Here is a 17,103-nt window from a genome sequence, read left to right as displayed (position 1 = left end):
TCTATCCATCTATCTATCCATTCATCCATCTATCCATCTGTCTATCTATCCACCCATTTATCCATTCGCCTATCCATCCATCTTTCTATCTATCCATTTGTTTATCTATCTGTCCATCTGTCTATTCATCCATACGTCTATCTATCCATTCATCCATCTCTATCTATCTATCTATCTATCTATTTATTTATTTATCTTTCTATCTATCTATCTATCTATCCATCCATCCTCATCTATCTTATCTATCTATCTATCTATCTATCTATCTATCTATCTATCTATCTATCCATTCATCCGTCTATCTGTCCACCTCTCTGCCTGTTCGGTCATCCATCCATCCATCTATCTTATCTATCTATCCATCTATCTATCCATTCATCCGTCTATCTGTCCACCTCTCTGCCTGTTCACTCATCCATCCATCTATCCATCCCTCTGTCTACCCTTTCCCAGGAAGTAACAAATTACTATCTCTCTTCTGTTGTAAATGAGCAGAGCGCCTAAGTTTCTGAGAGTCTTCCCTAAATTTATTGTAAAACTGTCTATGGTTCAAGGTTGTGTTATCACTTCCAGCTGGGAAAACAACCTCCGAATTGCTACCAGACTGTTTCTCTGCAGAACTCGGTGAAAAGTCTTCCTCTGACACCTCCCCTGTCTCAAACCTCTCATTTGAACCGTGCTCACCTGCACTTAATTCCGGCTGCTCAGGCCTCTCATCAACACTCAGCTCCAGCCCAAGCCCAGCACAGGAACAGGGTGACATACAACATCCAGATCCCTCAAGCCATGGAGGGACTTTTGTGGGACAAACATACACATATGGATAGATTATGATGTAGATTTGACCTTTGCTTGGTTTGCTTCGCAGCCTCTGCTGAACAGCACCAATCTTTTGCCGGAGGAGATTGGCAACTCCACGCTTTACAAGGGCCCCATCGATCCGGCCAATTGGTTTGGCATCCGGAAGCGCTTCCCCAACCTGGGTTATATCCAGGTAAGTTGGCGGCTTCGTACTATTGGGCTGAAGTATTCCTTTCTCTCTGTGTATCCATTTCATTTAATCCTTTTGCAAAAACAAAACTTTACCCCAATTTATTATACAGTATTTTGTAGGAAATTCAAATGACTTGGATTTCCAAACAAAACTTTTCCCAAAAAAGAACAAACTCTTTGCTAGGCTGACCAATAGGCTGATCAGACTGCTTTTAAAAACCAAAATGCAACTCATCTGCCTTTACCAATTTGCAAAATCATAAATCCACCTATCATAATATACCACCTCTAGGTAACATCATAATACCATTTTGTAAAAAGCACCCAAATTTTCCTTAGATACACTCCACTTGCCTCAGTGCCAACATTAGCCACAGATGCAGGCAAAACGTCAGGAGGGAATGCTGCTGGAATTTGGCCAGACAGCCCAAACAACGCACAGCAACCCAGTGCTTCCGGCTGTGAAAGTTTTTGACAACACACATTTGTGATTGCAGACTATCATATCATTTGCAGATATGGAATGGAGTCATATGGACCCCGGTCTATATCTTTTGCTCATTCGTGTTCTGTCTTCGGACTTCTCCAGAACCATTTGCAGGTACTGGTGCTACTGGTTTTCGAGGCCGTTGTCTACCGGTGCCAGGAATATTACCGCAAACAGCACCAGTTGGTGCCGCCCCCGACCCAGGCCGTCTTTGAGGACGGAAATCGCCAGAATCTGGACCAAGGCCTGCGCTACTGCGTCAAGTACTTTGTCAACTACTTCTACTACAAATTTGGGCTGGAGGTACCTGCACCTTGTTTTGTTTTATTTGGAATTTGTATTGTTTCTCCTTTTCTTTTAAAACTTTGCGGAAAGTAGAGCTGCCTTTCAGATGTGCTGGACTGCATTTCCCATCGTCCACAACCATTATGGGTCGGGAATGATGGGAGATTTAGTGATACCTGTTTGGGCTTGGAATCTGAGCTTGGAATAGTTTCTTCAAGGGATATTGTTGTTGTTGTTGTTTTTAGTGGAATACTTCCTTCAAGGGATATTATTATTATTATTTTATTATGACACAGCAAACAAGATAGATATGCTGGATTTCGTATCACAAAATCACAAGTCGAACACTTCCCAAGTGTCTAGGACTGTGTGATGTATTTTCAGATTATTATTATTATTATTATTATTATTTATTATGACACAGCAAACAAGATAGATATGCTGGATTTCGTATCACAAAATCACAAGTCGAACACTTCCGAAGTGTCTAGGACTGTGTGATGTATTATTATTATTATTATTATTATTATTATTATTATTTTATTATGACACAGCAAACAAGAGAGATATGCTGGATTTCGTATCACAAAATCACAAGTCGAACACTTCCGAAGTGTCTAGGACTGTGTGATGTATTTTCGGATGATGCGCACAGATCCCAGCAGGGTGGCCTTTTGCAGTTGGCAAAATTATTATTATTATTATTATTAAAATGCTTTCTTCAAGGGATGTTGTTGTTGTTGTTAGAATGCTTCCTTCATGGGATGTTGTTGTTGTTGTTGTTGTTGTTGGAATTGTTGGAATGCTTCCTTCATGGAATGATATTTTTGTTTGGTGGTGGTGATTGTTGTTGTTGTTGGAATGCTTTCTTCAAGGGAAATGCTATTGTTGATGTTGTTGTTGTTGGAATGCTTCCTTGAAGGGATTATGTTGTTGTTATCGTTGTTGTTGTTAGAATGCTTCCTTCATGGAATGTTTTTGTTGTTGTAATTGTTGAAATGATTCCTTCATGGAATGATATTTTTGTTTGTTTTGTTGTTGTTGTTGTTGTTGTTGTTGTTGTTGTTATTGGAATGCTTCCTTCAAGGGAATTGCTGCTGCTGTTGTTGTTGTTATTGGAATGCTTCCTTCAAGGGATGTTGTTGTTGTTGTTGTTGTTGTAATTGTTGAAATGCTTCCTTTATGGAATATTTTTGTTTGTTTTTTGTTGTTGTTGTTGTTGTTGTTATTGGAATGCTTCCTTCAAGGGAATTGCTGCTGCTGCTGTTGTTGTTGTTGGAATGCTTCCTTCATGGGATGTTGTTGTTGTTGTTGTTGTTGTAATTGTTGAAATGCTTCCTTTATGGAATATTTTTGTTTGTTTTTTGTTGTTGTTGTTGTTGTTGTTGTTGTTGTTGGAATGCTTCCTTCAAGGGAATTGCTGCTGCTGTTGTTGTTATTGGAATGCTTCCTTCAAGGGATGTTGTTGTTCTTGTTGTTGTTGTTGTTGTTCTTGTTGTTGTTGTTGTAATTGTTGAAATGTTTTCTTCATGGAATAATATTTTTGTTTGTTTGGTGTTTGTTGTTGTTGTTGTTGTAATGCTTCCTTCATGGGAGGAGGAGGAGGAGGATGTTATTGGAATGCTTCCTTCATGGAATGATATTGTTGTTTGTTGTTGCTGTTGTTGTTATTATTATTGGAATGCTTCCTTCAAGGGATTATATTGCTGCTGCTGCTGTTGTTGTTGTTGGAATGCTTCCTTCAAGGGATGATAGTGTTATTTTTATTATTGGAATACTTCCTTTAAGGGCTGTTGTTGTTATTATTATTATTATTGACACAACGATGTTGTATGACACAGCAAACAAGATAGACATGCTGGATTTCGTTTCACAAAACCACAAGTCGAACACTTCTCAAGTGTCTAGGACTGTGTGAGGTATTTTCGGATGATGCGTGCAGATCCCAGTAGGGTGGCCTTTTGCAGTTGGCAGATCGTAATTTTGTCAATGTCTATTGTTTCCAAATGCCGGCTGAGATCTTTTGGCACGGCACCCAATGTGCCCATCACCACCGGGACCACCTGCACTGGTTTCTGCCAGAGTCTTTGAAGTTCAATCTTGAGGTCCTGATAGCGGCTGAGTTATTATTATTATTATTATTATTATTATTATTATTATTATTATTTCAAGGTATATTGTTGTTGTACTTTTCTGGGGCCGAGACAGTGTGATTTGTCCTGAATCAAAATGCAAAACCTGCATTTAAACTGATGGCTATCAAAGTTTTGAAAAGTTTCCTTTTGGTTTGCAACTCCGGAAATCCATCCGAATTAGATAAGGTTCCCTTTTGGACTGCCTCTCCCAGAACTCCCTGACAATTTGTCCAAGATCTGGGAACGGCCTCTCTATGACTTTATCTACATCCCACCCTCCTTTCGATGCTGACACTCTCTTGGGGATTCTGGGTATTGTAATCCAAAGACTGAAATGTTTTCCAAAATCTACCAAATTGGGATAAGAGTCTATGACTTCGCTATATCCCACCACTGAGGCCACATTGTCTTGGGGATTCTGGGAGCTGCAATCCAAAGGACAACCTGTTCTCATCTCCTCCTTCCTTCCTTGCCCAGATCTGCTTCCTGATGACGGTCAACGTGATCGGTCAGCGCATGAACTTCATGGTCATCTTCCACGGCTGTTGGCTGGTGGTCATCTTGACCCGGCGCCGGCGCCAGGCCATTGCCCGTCTCTGGCCCAAGTACTGCCTCTTCCTGGCCTTCTTCCTCATCTTCCAGTATCTCCTCTGCGTTGGCATCCCTCCGGGCCTCTGCGAAGGTGAGTGGAAGTCCCATCATCCACAGATGCTGAGCTTAGAAAGGCATGAAACTCCGAGACCACAAATCCCACTCCTCCTTGGATATATCCAAATGCCACGATTCCAGTGTGCCATAGATGGAGGATAGAGATCCTTAGAGACGTCTTGTAGGGATGATGGGCATTGTAGTCCGAAACGCAGATTGTTTCTAAACGGAAGAAATGTTTGCAAGTATTGTTTTGGATCCTGATGGTATGTTTTGTCCTCTTTGCTCCAGACTATCCTTGGCGATGGAGCCACGCCATTCCCATCAACTCCGTCCTCATCAAGTGGATGTATTTACCCGACTTCTTCATGAAACCCAATTCCATCAATTTAATGAGTGAGTACCTACAAAAGCTATTTTTTTCCCTTGGAGGGGGAACTTACTCGAGTATAAGCCAGGTTTTTCAGCCCTTTTTTAGAACTGAAAAAGCCCCCCTCGGCTTATACTCGGGTGAGGGTCCTGGTTGGCTTATATTCTGATCGGCTTATACCCGAGTATATATGGTACATTTATTATTTTCCTCTATTAGCACTGGCATTATTACATTTATCATTTTATTCTACTTATTATTATTATATTTATCATTTTACTCTTATTATTATTGCTACTACGTATTACATTTATTTTACTCTATTTATTATTATTATTATTAATACATTTATTATTTCGTTCTGATACTATTATTGTTATTGCATTTATTATTTTACTCTATTTATTCTTGTTATTAACTCCAGAATCAAGACAGTAAATTTTTTTAAAAAAAACACTTAGAAACAGGAGCATTTCAGATAGCAAGCAATCAATGGCAAATTAACACCTCCCAAACAGAGGGTGCCTTCAGGCAACAAAAGCCAGGCTATCTCTATGCAGATATTTATTTATTTATTTATTTACTTACAGTATTTATATTCCACCCTTCTTTCAACCCCGAAGCGGACTCAGGGCGGATCACAATGTACATATACATGGCAAACATTCAGTGCCATTAGACATATGAAATACAGACCGAAACAGAGACACAGAGGCAATTTAACATTTGCCAGTTTCTGGCGTCATGAGGATATGCTCAATTCCGGCCACAGGGGGAGCTGCTGCGTCATCATCCACTGTGACACCGAGTCCTTGATGGAGTGCTTCCTCATTCTTCCACACATACGCAACTAGACATTTTAATGGTGTTGTAAATGAGTTAAATTAGCCTCCCCGCATAAAGCGGTACCTAAATTTCCTACTCGACAAATGCAACTGTCTTTCGGGTTGCTTAGGTCAACAACGAGCTAGGCTATTTAATGGCCGGGCGCTCAATCTGACCCAGGCTGGTTTCAAACTCTCAGTCAGTCCTGATTTATTGCAGCTGGCCACTAACCAGCTGCGCCTCACTGGTTGACTTTGCAGCCAATGCTAACCAAGCTAGCTCATTGCTACATTCACACTTGCTTTCAACAGATGTACTCGAATGCCTTTTCAAATGCCCTTCGTGCTTCCTTCCCCGCAGGCGACTTCTTGCTCCTTCTCGGTGCCTCCCAGCAGTGGAAGGTTTTTGTCAACGAACAGACGGACGAATGGAAGCGCCTGGCCGGAGATAACCGGGAACATCTGGAAGGGCTGCGCGGGGAACCCAACCCAGTGCCCAACTTTGTCAATTGCAGGTGAGTTCCAAGTATGACCCATTCGTATACTATTCCTGTCCCGCCACTATTATTTGCTTCTTTTCTTCTTAAGCTCAGTGAACGTTTGCTTTCTTAATGCGTACATATTCATGCAAAAATCAGGCCAAAAATGCACCCTTGGATAACCCCAAATTGCAAAAAAGGTGAGCTAGAATCCTTCAGGTATCCCTTATCCAAAACTCTTAGAACTACAACAACAAGTTAAACATGAGCCAACAATGTGATGCGGCTGCTAAAAAAGCCAATGGGATTCTGTCCTGCATCAATAGGGGAATAGCGTCTAGATCCAGGGAAGTTATGCTCCCATTATTCTATTCTGCCTTGGTCAGACCACACCTGGAATCACACTGTGTCCAATTTTGGGCACCACAGTTGAAGGGAGATGTTGACAAGCTGGAAAGCGTCCAGAGGAGGGCGACTAAAATGATCAAGGGTCTGGAGAACAAGCCCTATGAGGAGCGGCTTAAAGAGCTGGGCATGTTTAGCCTGCAGAAGAGAAGGCAGAGAGGAGACATGATAGCCATGTACAAATACGTGAAGGGAAGTCCTAGGGAGGAGGGAGGGAGCTTGTTTTCTGCTGCCCTGCAGACTAGGACACAAGGGAACAAGGGCTTCAAACTACAGGAAAGGAGATTCCACCTGAACCTCAGGAAGAACTTCCTCACTGTGAGAAGGGCTGTTCACCAGTGGAACTCTCTCCCCGGGGCCGTGGTGGAGGCTCCTTCCTTGGAGGCTTTTAAGCAGAGGCTGGATGGCCATCTGTCGGGGGTGCTTTGAAGGCGATTTCCTGCTTCTTAGCAGGGGGTTGGACTGGATGGCCCATGAGGTCTCTTCCAACTCTACTATTCTATGATTCTATGATTCTATAAAGGTAATGTCCCCCCTGATTTTGGAATACTTGCATATACATTACTAGCTCGGGCTGTGGCGCAGGCTGGAGAGCAGCTGCGATGAATCACTGCAATGAATCACTCTGACCAGGAGGTCATGAGTTCGAGGCCCGCTCGGAGCCTATGTTTGTCTGTCTTTGTTCTATGTCAAAAGGCATTGAATGTTTGCCTATATGTGTAATGTGATCCGCCCTGAGTCCCCTTCGGGGTGAGAAAGAAGGGCGGAATATAAATGCTGTAAATAAATAATAGCTTTGCCCGGCCACGCGTTGCTGTGGCTTATGCTTTCAGAGTGTTGCTCTTTATTTACTGTCCTGATTTTAGAGATTATATTGTTCTGTATTATTATTAATTGCTTTGAATTCGATTTCCTGCTTCTTGGCAGAATGGGGTTGGACTGGATGGCCCATGAGGTCTCTTCCAACTCTACTATTCTATGATTCTATATCACAGTAATTATTACATATTATATTTATAATCTTATATTATCTGCTTAGAACTGGATTATATGAGGCCCCTTCTTCACAGCTGTATAAAATGCACACTGAAGTGGATTATATGGCAGTGTGGAGTCCAGATAATCCAGTGCAAAGCAGATAATATAAGATTATAAATGGGTTATATAGCTGTGTGGAAGGGCCTTGAGTCTACACTGCCATATAATCCAGTGTAAATTAGATAATCTGTGGAAGAGGCAGAGGCCTAAGTCTGCCTGTCCCCTGGGCTGAGTTGGTTGCTAGGAGACCAAGTTGGCAGAGATTAGTCCTCTAACTGGCAGCAATTGGATAAAAACAATTATTCCTCTCCCTCTAATTAGGACTTTATTTTTCTTTTCTTTTTGTTGTATCAACCTAGAGGCGTGGATGATGGATTGTGTTGCCAAATTTCGAGGTTGGGGGGCCTGTAGTTTTGTTGTTTTGTTGGTCGCCGTGATGCCATCACTCATTTATATATATAGATTAGGTCTCTTGGAGATTGGACCCAAGTGTAAATATAGCATTTGTATATGTTTCATAGACGCATTGTGTGTCCGTACGCATGGCTAAGATAGTGACACTCTTGCTTTCTGATGGTTCCATGTTTCATGCACAAAGCCATTGCAAATGTTGCATATAAAGTCACCATGACATTATTTTGTGCCTAAAACCACATTTGTATCCATGGAACCATCAAAACTCACATGGATTTTGCAATCCTGATAGTTCCATGTACACAGACCTGATTTTGTGCACAAAGCTATTATAAACATTGCGTATAAAATCACCACAACATTATTTTATGCGTGAAACCACGTTTGTATCCATGGAACTATCAAAAAGTGCTATCTTAGCCACATGGATTTTGCAATATTTGGAGTTCTGGATCAGGAAGACCCAAGTAAACACAGCATTCGTACATGTTTCATAGATGCATTGTGTGTCCGTACGCATGGCTAAGACAGTGACACTTTTGCTTTCTGATAGTTTCATGTTTTGTGCACAAAACCATTGCAAACGTTGTGCATAAAGTCACCATGACGTTATTTTGTGCATGAAACTAGTTTGTAACCATGGAACCGTCAAAAGTCACATGGATTTCGCAATATTTTGGAGTTCTGGATCAGGGAGATCCAAATAAAAACGGCATTTGTACATGTTTCATAGACGCATTGTGTGTCTAAGATATTGAAAATTTTGCTTTCTGATAGTTCCACGTACACAGACCTGGTTCCGTGCACAAAGCCGTTACAAACCTTGTGTATAAAGTCACCACGACATTGGGTTGTTGTATGTTTTCTGGGCTATCTGGCCGTGTTCCAGAAGTATTCTCTCTTGACGTTTCGCCCACATCTATGGCAGGCATCCTCATAGGTTGTGAGGTACAACATTATTTTGTGCACAAAGCCACATTTGTATCCATGGAACTATCAAAACTCACATGGATTTCGCAATATTTTGGAGTTTTGGATCAGGGAGACCCAAGTAAACACAGCATTCATACATGTTTCATAGACACATTGTGTGTCTGTACGCATGGCTAAGACAGTGACACTCTTGCTTTCTGATGGTTCCACGTAAACAGACTTGGTTTCGTGCACAAAGCCATTACAAACGTTGCATCTAAAGTCACCACGACATTTTGTGCATGAAACCAGGTATGTAACTATGAAATCATCAAAAAGTGCTATCTTAGACACATGGATTTTGCAATATTTTGGAGTTCTGGATTAGGGAGATCCAAGTAAACACAGCATTTGTACATGTTTCATAGACGCATTGTGTGTCCGTACGCATGGCTAAGACAGTGACACTCTTGCTTTCTGATGGTTCCACGTAAACAGACTTGGTTTCGTGCAGAAAGCCATTGCAAACGTTGCGTATAAAGTCACCACGACATTTTTTTGTGCATGAAACCAGATTTGATTCCATGGAACCATCAAAAAGTTCTATCTTAGCCACATGGATTTTGCACCTGGTTTCATGCTCAAAGACATTACAAACATTGTGTATTAAGTCACCACGATATTATTTTGTGCATGAAACCACGTTTGTATCCATGGAACTATCAAAAAGTGCTATCTTAGCCACATGGATTTTGCAATATTTTGGAGTTCTGCATTAGAAAGACCCATGAGCCTACAATGTGATGCGGCAGCTAAAAAAGCCAATGGGATTTTGGCCTGCATCAATAGGGGAATAACGTCTAGATCCAGGGAAGTCCTGCTCCCCCTCTATTCTGCCTTGGTCAGACCACACCTGGAATCACACTGTGTCCAGTTTTGGGCACCGCAGATGAAGGGAGATGCTGACAAGCTGGAAAGCGTCCAGAGGAGGGCAACTAAAATGATTAAGGGTCTGGAGAACAAGCCCTATGAGGAGAGGCTTAAAGAGCTGGGCATGTTTAGCCTGCAGAAGAGAAGGCTGAGAGGAGACATGATAGCCATGTACAAATATGTGAGGGGAAGTCATAGGGAGGAGGGAGCAAGCTTGTTTTCTGCTGCCCTGGAGACTAGGACACGGAACAATGGCTTCAAACTACAGGAAAGGAGATTCCACCTGAACATCAGGAAGAACTTCCTCACTGTGAGGGCTGTTCGGCAGTGGAACTCTCTCCCCCGGGCCGTGGTGGAGGCTCCTTCTTTGGAGGCTTTTAAGCAGAGGCTGGATGGCCATCTGTCGGGGGTGCTTTGAATGCGATTTCCTGCTTCTTAGCGGGGGGTTGGACTAGATGGCCCTTGAGGTCTCTTCCAACTCTACTATTCTATGATTCTATGATTCTAAGTAGACACAACATTTGTACATGTTTCATAGACACATTGTGTGTCCGTACGCACGGCTAAGACAGTGACACTCTTGCTTTCGGATAGTTCCACGTAAACAGACTTGGTTTTGTGCACAAAGCCATTACAAACGTTGCCTATAAAGTCACCACGACATTATTTTGCGCACGAAATGAGGTTTGTATCAGTGGAACCATCCAAAAGTCACATAGATTTTGCAATATTTTGGAGTTCTGGATCAGGGAGAACCAAGTAAACACAGCATTCGTACATGTTTCATAGACACATTGTGTGTCCGTACGCATGACTAAGACAGTCACACTCTTGCTTTCTGATAGTTCCAACATTTTATGCACAAAGCCATTGCAAATGTTGTGTATAAAGTCACCACGACGTTATTTTGTGCATGAAACCAGGTTTGTATCCATGGAACCATCCAAAGTCACATCGATTTTGCAATATCTTGGAGTTCTGGATCAGGAAGACACAAGTAAAGACCGCATTCGTACATGTTTCATAGACACATTGTATGTCCGTACGCTTGGCTCCATGTACACAGACCTGGTTTTGTGCACAAAGCCATTACATACATTGTGTATAAAATCACCACGACATTATTTTGTGCATGAAACCAGGTTTGTATCCATGGAAGCATCAAAAACTGCTATATCTTAGCCACATGGATTTTGCAATATTTTGGGATTCTGGATCAGGGAAACCCAAGTAAACACAGCATTTGTACATGTGTCCGTATGCATGGCTAAGACAGTGACACTTTTGCTTTCTGATAGTTCCATGTTTTGTGCACAAAGCCATTGCAAACGTTGTGCATAAAGTCACCACAACGTTATTTTGTGCATGAAACCAGGTTTGTTTCCATGGAACCATCAAAGGTCACATGGATTTTGCAATATTTTGGAGTTCTGGATCAGGAAGACCAAAGTAAACATAGCCTTCGTACATGTTTCATAGACGCATTGTGTGTCCGTACGCATGGCTAAGATAGTGACACTTTTGCTTTACACAGACCTGGTTCCGTGCACAAAGCCATTGCAAACGTTGTGTATAAAGTCACCACGACATTATTTTATGCATGAAACCACGTTTGTATCCATGGAACCATCCAAAGTCACATGGATTTTGCAATATTTTGGAGTTCTGGATCAGGAAGACCAAAGTAAACATAGCCTTCGTACATGTTTCATAGACGCATTGTGTGTCCGTACGCATGGCTAAGATAGTGACACTTTTGCTTTACACAGACCTGGTTCCGTGCACAAAGCCATTGCAAACGTTGTGTATAAAGTCACCACGACATTATTTTATGCATGAAACCACGTTTGTATCCATGGAACCATCCAAAGTCACATGGATTTTGCAATATTTTGGAGTTCTGGATCAGGAAGACCAAAGTAAACATAGCCTTCGTACATGTTTCATAGACGCATTGTGTGTTCGTACACTAAGATAGTGATACTCTTGCTTTCTGATGGTTCCATGTACACATACCTGGTTTAGTGCACAAAGCCATTACAAACATTGCGTATAAAGTCACCATGACATTATTTTGTGCTGGAAACCAGGTTTGTATCCACGGAACCATCCAAAGCCACATGGATTTTGGAGTATTTTGGAGTTCTGGATTAGGGAAACCCAATCTATATTCAAAAGTCACACGGATTTTGCATATTTTGGAGTTCTAGATCAGGGAGTCCCACTCTATTCATCTTTAAAATCATCCTCATTGGTGTGTATATTTAGATCCATATTTACTTTTAGATTTCCAACATGTCAACACTGTGAGATAAGGTGTCCCTTAGGGTCAAGTGGTGCCCGAGGGTCACCCGCTCTGGGTCTCTCTCTCTCTGCTCCCAAGGTCCTACCTGGACATGCTCAAGCTCTGCGTCTTCCGCTACCTCTTCTGGTTCGTGCTGGTGATCGTCTTTGTGGCCGGCGCCAACCGCATCAGCGTCTTCGGCCTGGGCTACCTGACGGCCTGCTTCTACCTGCTGCTCTTTGGGACGGCCCTGCTCCGGAAGCCCCTCCGCGCCCGGCTCCTGCTCTGGGACTGCCTCATCATCTACAACGTCACCGTCATCATCGTCAAGAACCTGCTCGCGGTAGGGCCCTGCGCCTAGTAGTACGCTCCGGACTGTAGTCCAAACTTTAAGGGCACTCTTACAGGACAGGATGGTGGCAACTGAGTGGCTCTTTGGTCTTTGTACAGAATCCACTTTGGGTTTTAGTCTGAACTTAGAAAACAGGATAATGTCATCTGGGTGGCTCTTTAGTCTGTATGCAGCATCCGCTTTGGGTTTTAGTCTGAACTTTAAAGGCATTCTTAGAAGACAGGATATTGGTAGCTGAGATAGCTTTTTTGTCCGCTTTGGGTTTTAGTCTGAACTTAGAGAACAGGATAATGTCATCTGGGTGGCTCTTTAGTCTGTATGCAGCATCCGCTTTGGGTTTTAGTCTGAACTTTAAAGGCATTCTTAGAAGACAGGATATTGGTAGCTGAGATAGCTTTTTTGTCCGCTTTGGGTTTTAGTCTGAACTTAGAGAACAGGATAATGTCATCTGGGTGGCTCTTTAGTCTGTATGCAGCATCCGCTTTGGGTTTTAGTCTGAACTTTAAAGGCATTCTTAGAAGACAGGATATTGGTAGCTGAGATAGCTTTTTTGTCCGCTTTGGGTTTTAGTCTGAACTTAGAGAACAGGATAATGTCATCTGGGTGGCTCTTTAGTCTGTATGCAGCATCCGCTTTGGGTTTTAGTCTGAACTTTAAAGGCATTCTTAGAAGACAGGATATTGGTAGCTGAGATAGCTTTTTTGTCCGCTTTGGGTTTTAGTCTGAACTTAGAGAACAGGATAATGTCATCTGGGTGGCTCTTTAGTCTGTATGCAGCATCCGCTTTGGGTTTTAGTCTGAACTTTAAAGGCATTCTTAGAAGACAGGATATTGGTAGCTGAGATAGCTTTTTTGTCCGCTTTGGGTTTTAGTCTGAACTTAGAGAACAGGATAATGTCATCTGGGTGGCTCTTTAGTCTGTATGCAGCATCCGCTTTGGGTTTTAGTCTGAACTTTAAAGGCATTCTTAGAAGACAGGATATTGGTAGCTGAGATAGCTTTTTTGTCCGCTTTGGGTTTTAGTCTGAACTTAGAGAACAGGATAATGTCATCTGGGTGGCTCTTTAGTCTGTATGCAGCATCCGCTTTGGGTTTTAGTCTGAACTTTAAATGCATTCTTAGAAGACAGGATATTGGTAGCTGAGATAGCTTTTTTGTCCGCTTTGGGTTTTAGTCTGAACTTAGAGAACAGGATAATGTCATCTGGGTGGCTCTTTAGTCTGTATGCAGCATCCGCTTTGGGTTTTACTCTGAACTTTAAAGGCATTCTTAGAAGACAGGATATTGGTAGCTGAGATAGCTTTTTTGTCCGCTTTGGGCTTTAGTCTGAACTTTAAAGGCACTAAAATACTGTTTCTTTATGTAACAGGATGATGTCAACTGATGACTCTTTATATTCAGAATCCGCTTTGGGTTTTAGTCTGAACTTTAAAGGCAATTTTAGAGGACTGGATACTGGTAGCTGAGATAGCTTTTTGGTTTTTGTGCTGAATCCGCTTTGGATTTTAGTCTGAACTTTAAAGGCACTAAGATACTGTTTCTTTATGTAACAGGATGATGTCAACTGATGACTCTTTATATTCAAAATCTGCTTTGGGTTTTAGTCTGAACTTTAAAGGAATCTTAGAGGGCAGGATACTGGTAGCTGAGATAGCTTTTTGGTTTTTGTGCTGAATCCGCTTTGGATTTTAGTCTGAACTTTAAAGGCACTAAGATACTGTTTCTTTATGTAACAGGATGATGTCAACTGATGACTCTTTATATTCAAAATCTGCTTTGGGTTTTAGTCTGAACTTTAAAGGAATCTTAGAGGACTGGATACTGGTAGCTGAGATAGCTTTTTGGTTTTTGTGCTGAATCCGCTTTGGATTTTAGTCTGAACTTTAAAGGCACTAAGATACTGTTTCTTTATGTAACAGGATGATGTCAACTGATGACTCTTTATATTCAAAATCTGCTTTGGGTTTTAGTCTGAACTTTAAAGGAATCTTAGAGGGCAGGATACTGGTAGCTGAGATAGCTTTTTCTCCTTTGTGCCGAATCCGCTTTGGGTTTTAGTCTGAACTTTAAATGCACTAGCTTCTTATGGGGTCAGGATAATGGCAACAGATGTCTCTTTAGTCTATTTTGGCTTTTAGCCTGAACTTTGGGGACAGTATTAGAGGACAAGAGAGTGGTAGCTGGGTGATTTTTTTGTCTTTGCAATCCACTTTGGATTTTAGTCTGAACTTTGAAGGCACTCAGATGCACAGCTTCTTTAAGGGACAAGATAATGGCCACTAATGGCTCTTTTGTCTTTGTATAGAGTCCACTTTGGGTTGTAGTCTGAACTTTAAAAGGCTGGGTAGCTTTTTCATTGGTGTGTTCAATTCACTTTGGATTGTAGTCTGAACTTTGAATGCAGTATCCAAGACACAATGTTTTTTTACCGGAATATGATAGTAACAGTTGGGTGGGTCTTGTGTCTGGGTGCAGAATCTGTTTTGGGTTTTAGTCTGAACTTTATATGCACTCTTTAAGAATGCAGTGCTGTTTTTGGAGTTAACGGCAGCCGTGTTTCCTTTGCAACCAGCTCCTGTCCTGCGTCTTTGTCCAGCAAATGCAGAACAACTTTTGCTGGGTGATCCAGCTCTTCAGCTTGGCCTGCACCGTCAAGGGCTATTACGACCGTGAGTATTTGCAGAATTATTATGTCCGTAGCAGAAGGATTCCCATCCAAGGGCCAACCAGGGCTGGTCCTGCTGAGTGCCGTAGTAGAATTGGGCATCATGTGCGCGCAGATGGCACCGAACTCCAAAACTCGGGGTGATCTGTGCTATGACTGTGATGGTGATGTTTGATGATCCCTTGCTCGTCATGCTTTCTTTCCGTCCTCCTCCTTTGCCAGCCAAGGATCTGAACAAGAACCAGGACTGTGCGCTGCCCGTGGAAGAAGCCGGCATCATCTGGGACAGCATTTGCTTCTTCTTCCTGCTCCTCCAGCGCAGGGTCTTCCTCAGCTACTATTTCCTGCACGTTGCGGCCGACCTCCAGGCCTCGGCTTTGCAAGCATCCAGGTAGGTTGGCAAAGGGCAGATCGTAGAATCCGGGACGACACAATCGCATTGGGCTTTTGAGCTGCTGCATGACTCCTCTGTGTAAAGATACAGTTGTCCTATTACTAACTAATATAGAATAAAACAAAGGTAACAGACCAATTATAATCCAGGGGTCCTCAAACTTTTAAAGCAGAGGGCCGGTCCACAATCCTTCAGACTGTTGAGGGGCCGAATTATCATTTGGGGGAAAAAACCGAACCAATTCCTATGCACACTGCACATATCTTATATGTAGTGCAAAACAACAATAATAACAATGAAAGAACAATACAATATTTAAAAATGAAAATAATTTTAACTAACATAAACCTATCAGGATTTCAATAGGAAGTGCGGGCCTGCTTCTGGCCAATGAGATAGTCAGGTTAATTAGGATTGTTGTTGTTGTTGTTGTTGTGTGTCTTCAAGTCATTTCAGACTTTGGGCGAGCCTAAGTCCAAAATTAATTATTTATTCATTTACTACATTTATTTACTACATTTATATTGTTATGGTTGAGCCTCATGGCTCTACTACTGGGAGACGTGGGCGTAAGACTCCTCGAGAGTCAGATACTCTCGAGGAGCAAGAAAGGAAGCGACTGTGAGATATCTTTGCAGAACCATCTGACGAGGATTCCTTTGAGGGCTTTACTGAGAGAATGGAGGAAGAGATGGTTAGCTCAGAGGAGGATGACATGGAATGGACTCGTGTAAGGGAGGATTTGGGTGCCACTGGCAATGATAGTATGGAAGGCGATTGGGGACCTTCAGGATTAGACCTGTGGACAAGCTGGAGGGATGGGACGGGATCCACAGCTGGGGATGCTGTGGGGCGTAGTCAAAGGTGTTCCAGTTCTGATGAGGAAAGTGATGAGGAAACGCCCGGGCTAAGGAGAACAGCTGATAGCGATGAGGACTTGTAACTGGCATAACATGGGGTTTGGGAGCAATAGCAAATTGCGTTGGGCAAGGTAATCTGGACGAACGCTTGGGATCTGTGTGGGAAGTTTTCCTGAAGACGGGTGTGATTCGTTTGCTGACTACCTTTGACCTTCCGTCGTCTTCTTGACGGACGCCATCTGCTTACTCTGGACTTACGGACTGACTGACTACGGCCTCGGATTCTCCTACCTGTGTCTATCGTTGGAACTGGTGAACTACAAACGTCTGCATCTGCCTTACGACCTTCGGAACGGATTGGGACTTCGCTGACTGCTTCTGCCCTCGTCTGCTGTGTTTGTATCGGGAAATTGCCTGCTGTGTGGAGGAGTAACCTCTAAGTTACTCAAATATAGCTCTTGGCAGCAGAGAAGCATCTGCTGCCAATTAGTTGCATTCCTTTGAACTTTTTGTTCACCAGCTTCTGTTTGTTTATTCCCAGGCTGAAGCAAGCTGTTTTGATTTAACCCGGATTAAACTCCAGTTTAATCCGGTTTATCTTTTGAACGTTTTTCTTGTCTCTTTTTAC

The 17,103-nt window shown here is 42.4% G+C and overlaps 2 protein-coding genes across 7 annotated transcripts in view; one reads left to right on the top strand and one right to left on the bottom strand.

Annotated features, from left to right (window-relative positions):
• The window catches only part of ctu2 (cytosolic thiouridylase subunit 2), a 93,859-nt gene that overhangs the window by 26,291 nt on the left and 50,465 nt on the right, over positions 1 to 17,103 (bottom strand). The window lies entirely within an intron of this gene.
• piezo1 (piezo type mechanosensitive ion channel component 1 (Er blood group)) overlaps positions 1 to 17,103 on the top strand; it is a 165,921-nt gene that overhangs the window by 108,518 nt on the left and 40,300 nt on the right. For all 5 annotated transcript variants that reach the window (XM_062961872.1, XM_062961871.1, XM_062961870.1 and 2 more), the window contains 8 exons: positions 869 to 994; positions 1,583 to 1,783; positions 4,378 to 4,582; positions 4,840 to 4,944; positions 6,104 to 6,257; positions 12,304 to 12,547; positions 15,129 to 15,225; positions 15,444 to 15,612. In XM_062961872.1, coding sequence (XP_062817942.1) covers positions 869 to 994; positions 1,583 to 1,783; positions 4,378 to 4,582; positions 4,840 to 4,944; positions 6,104 to 6,257; positions 12,304 to 12,547; positions 15,129 to 15,225; positions 15,444 to 15,612 — 1,301 coding nt within the window. The remainder of the gene's footprint in view (positions 1 to 868; positions 995 to 1,582; positions 1,784 to 4,377; positions 4,583 to 4,839; positions 4,945 to 6,103; positions 6,258 to 12,303; positions 12,548 to 15,128; positions 15,226 to 15,443; positions 15,613 to 17,103) is intronic.

This window comes from Anolis carolinensis, unplaced genomic scaffold (genome assembly GCF_035594765.1).
Source record: "Anolis carolinensis isolate JA03-04 unplaced genomic scaffold, rAnoCar3.1.pri scaffold_9, whole genome shotgun sequence".
NCBI lineage: Eukaryota > Metazoa > Chordata > Lepidosauria > Squamata > Dactyloidae > Anolis > Anolis carolinensis.
This window is presented reverse-complemented; position numbering and strand designations above follow the sequence as displayed.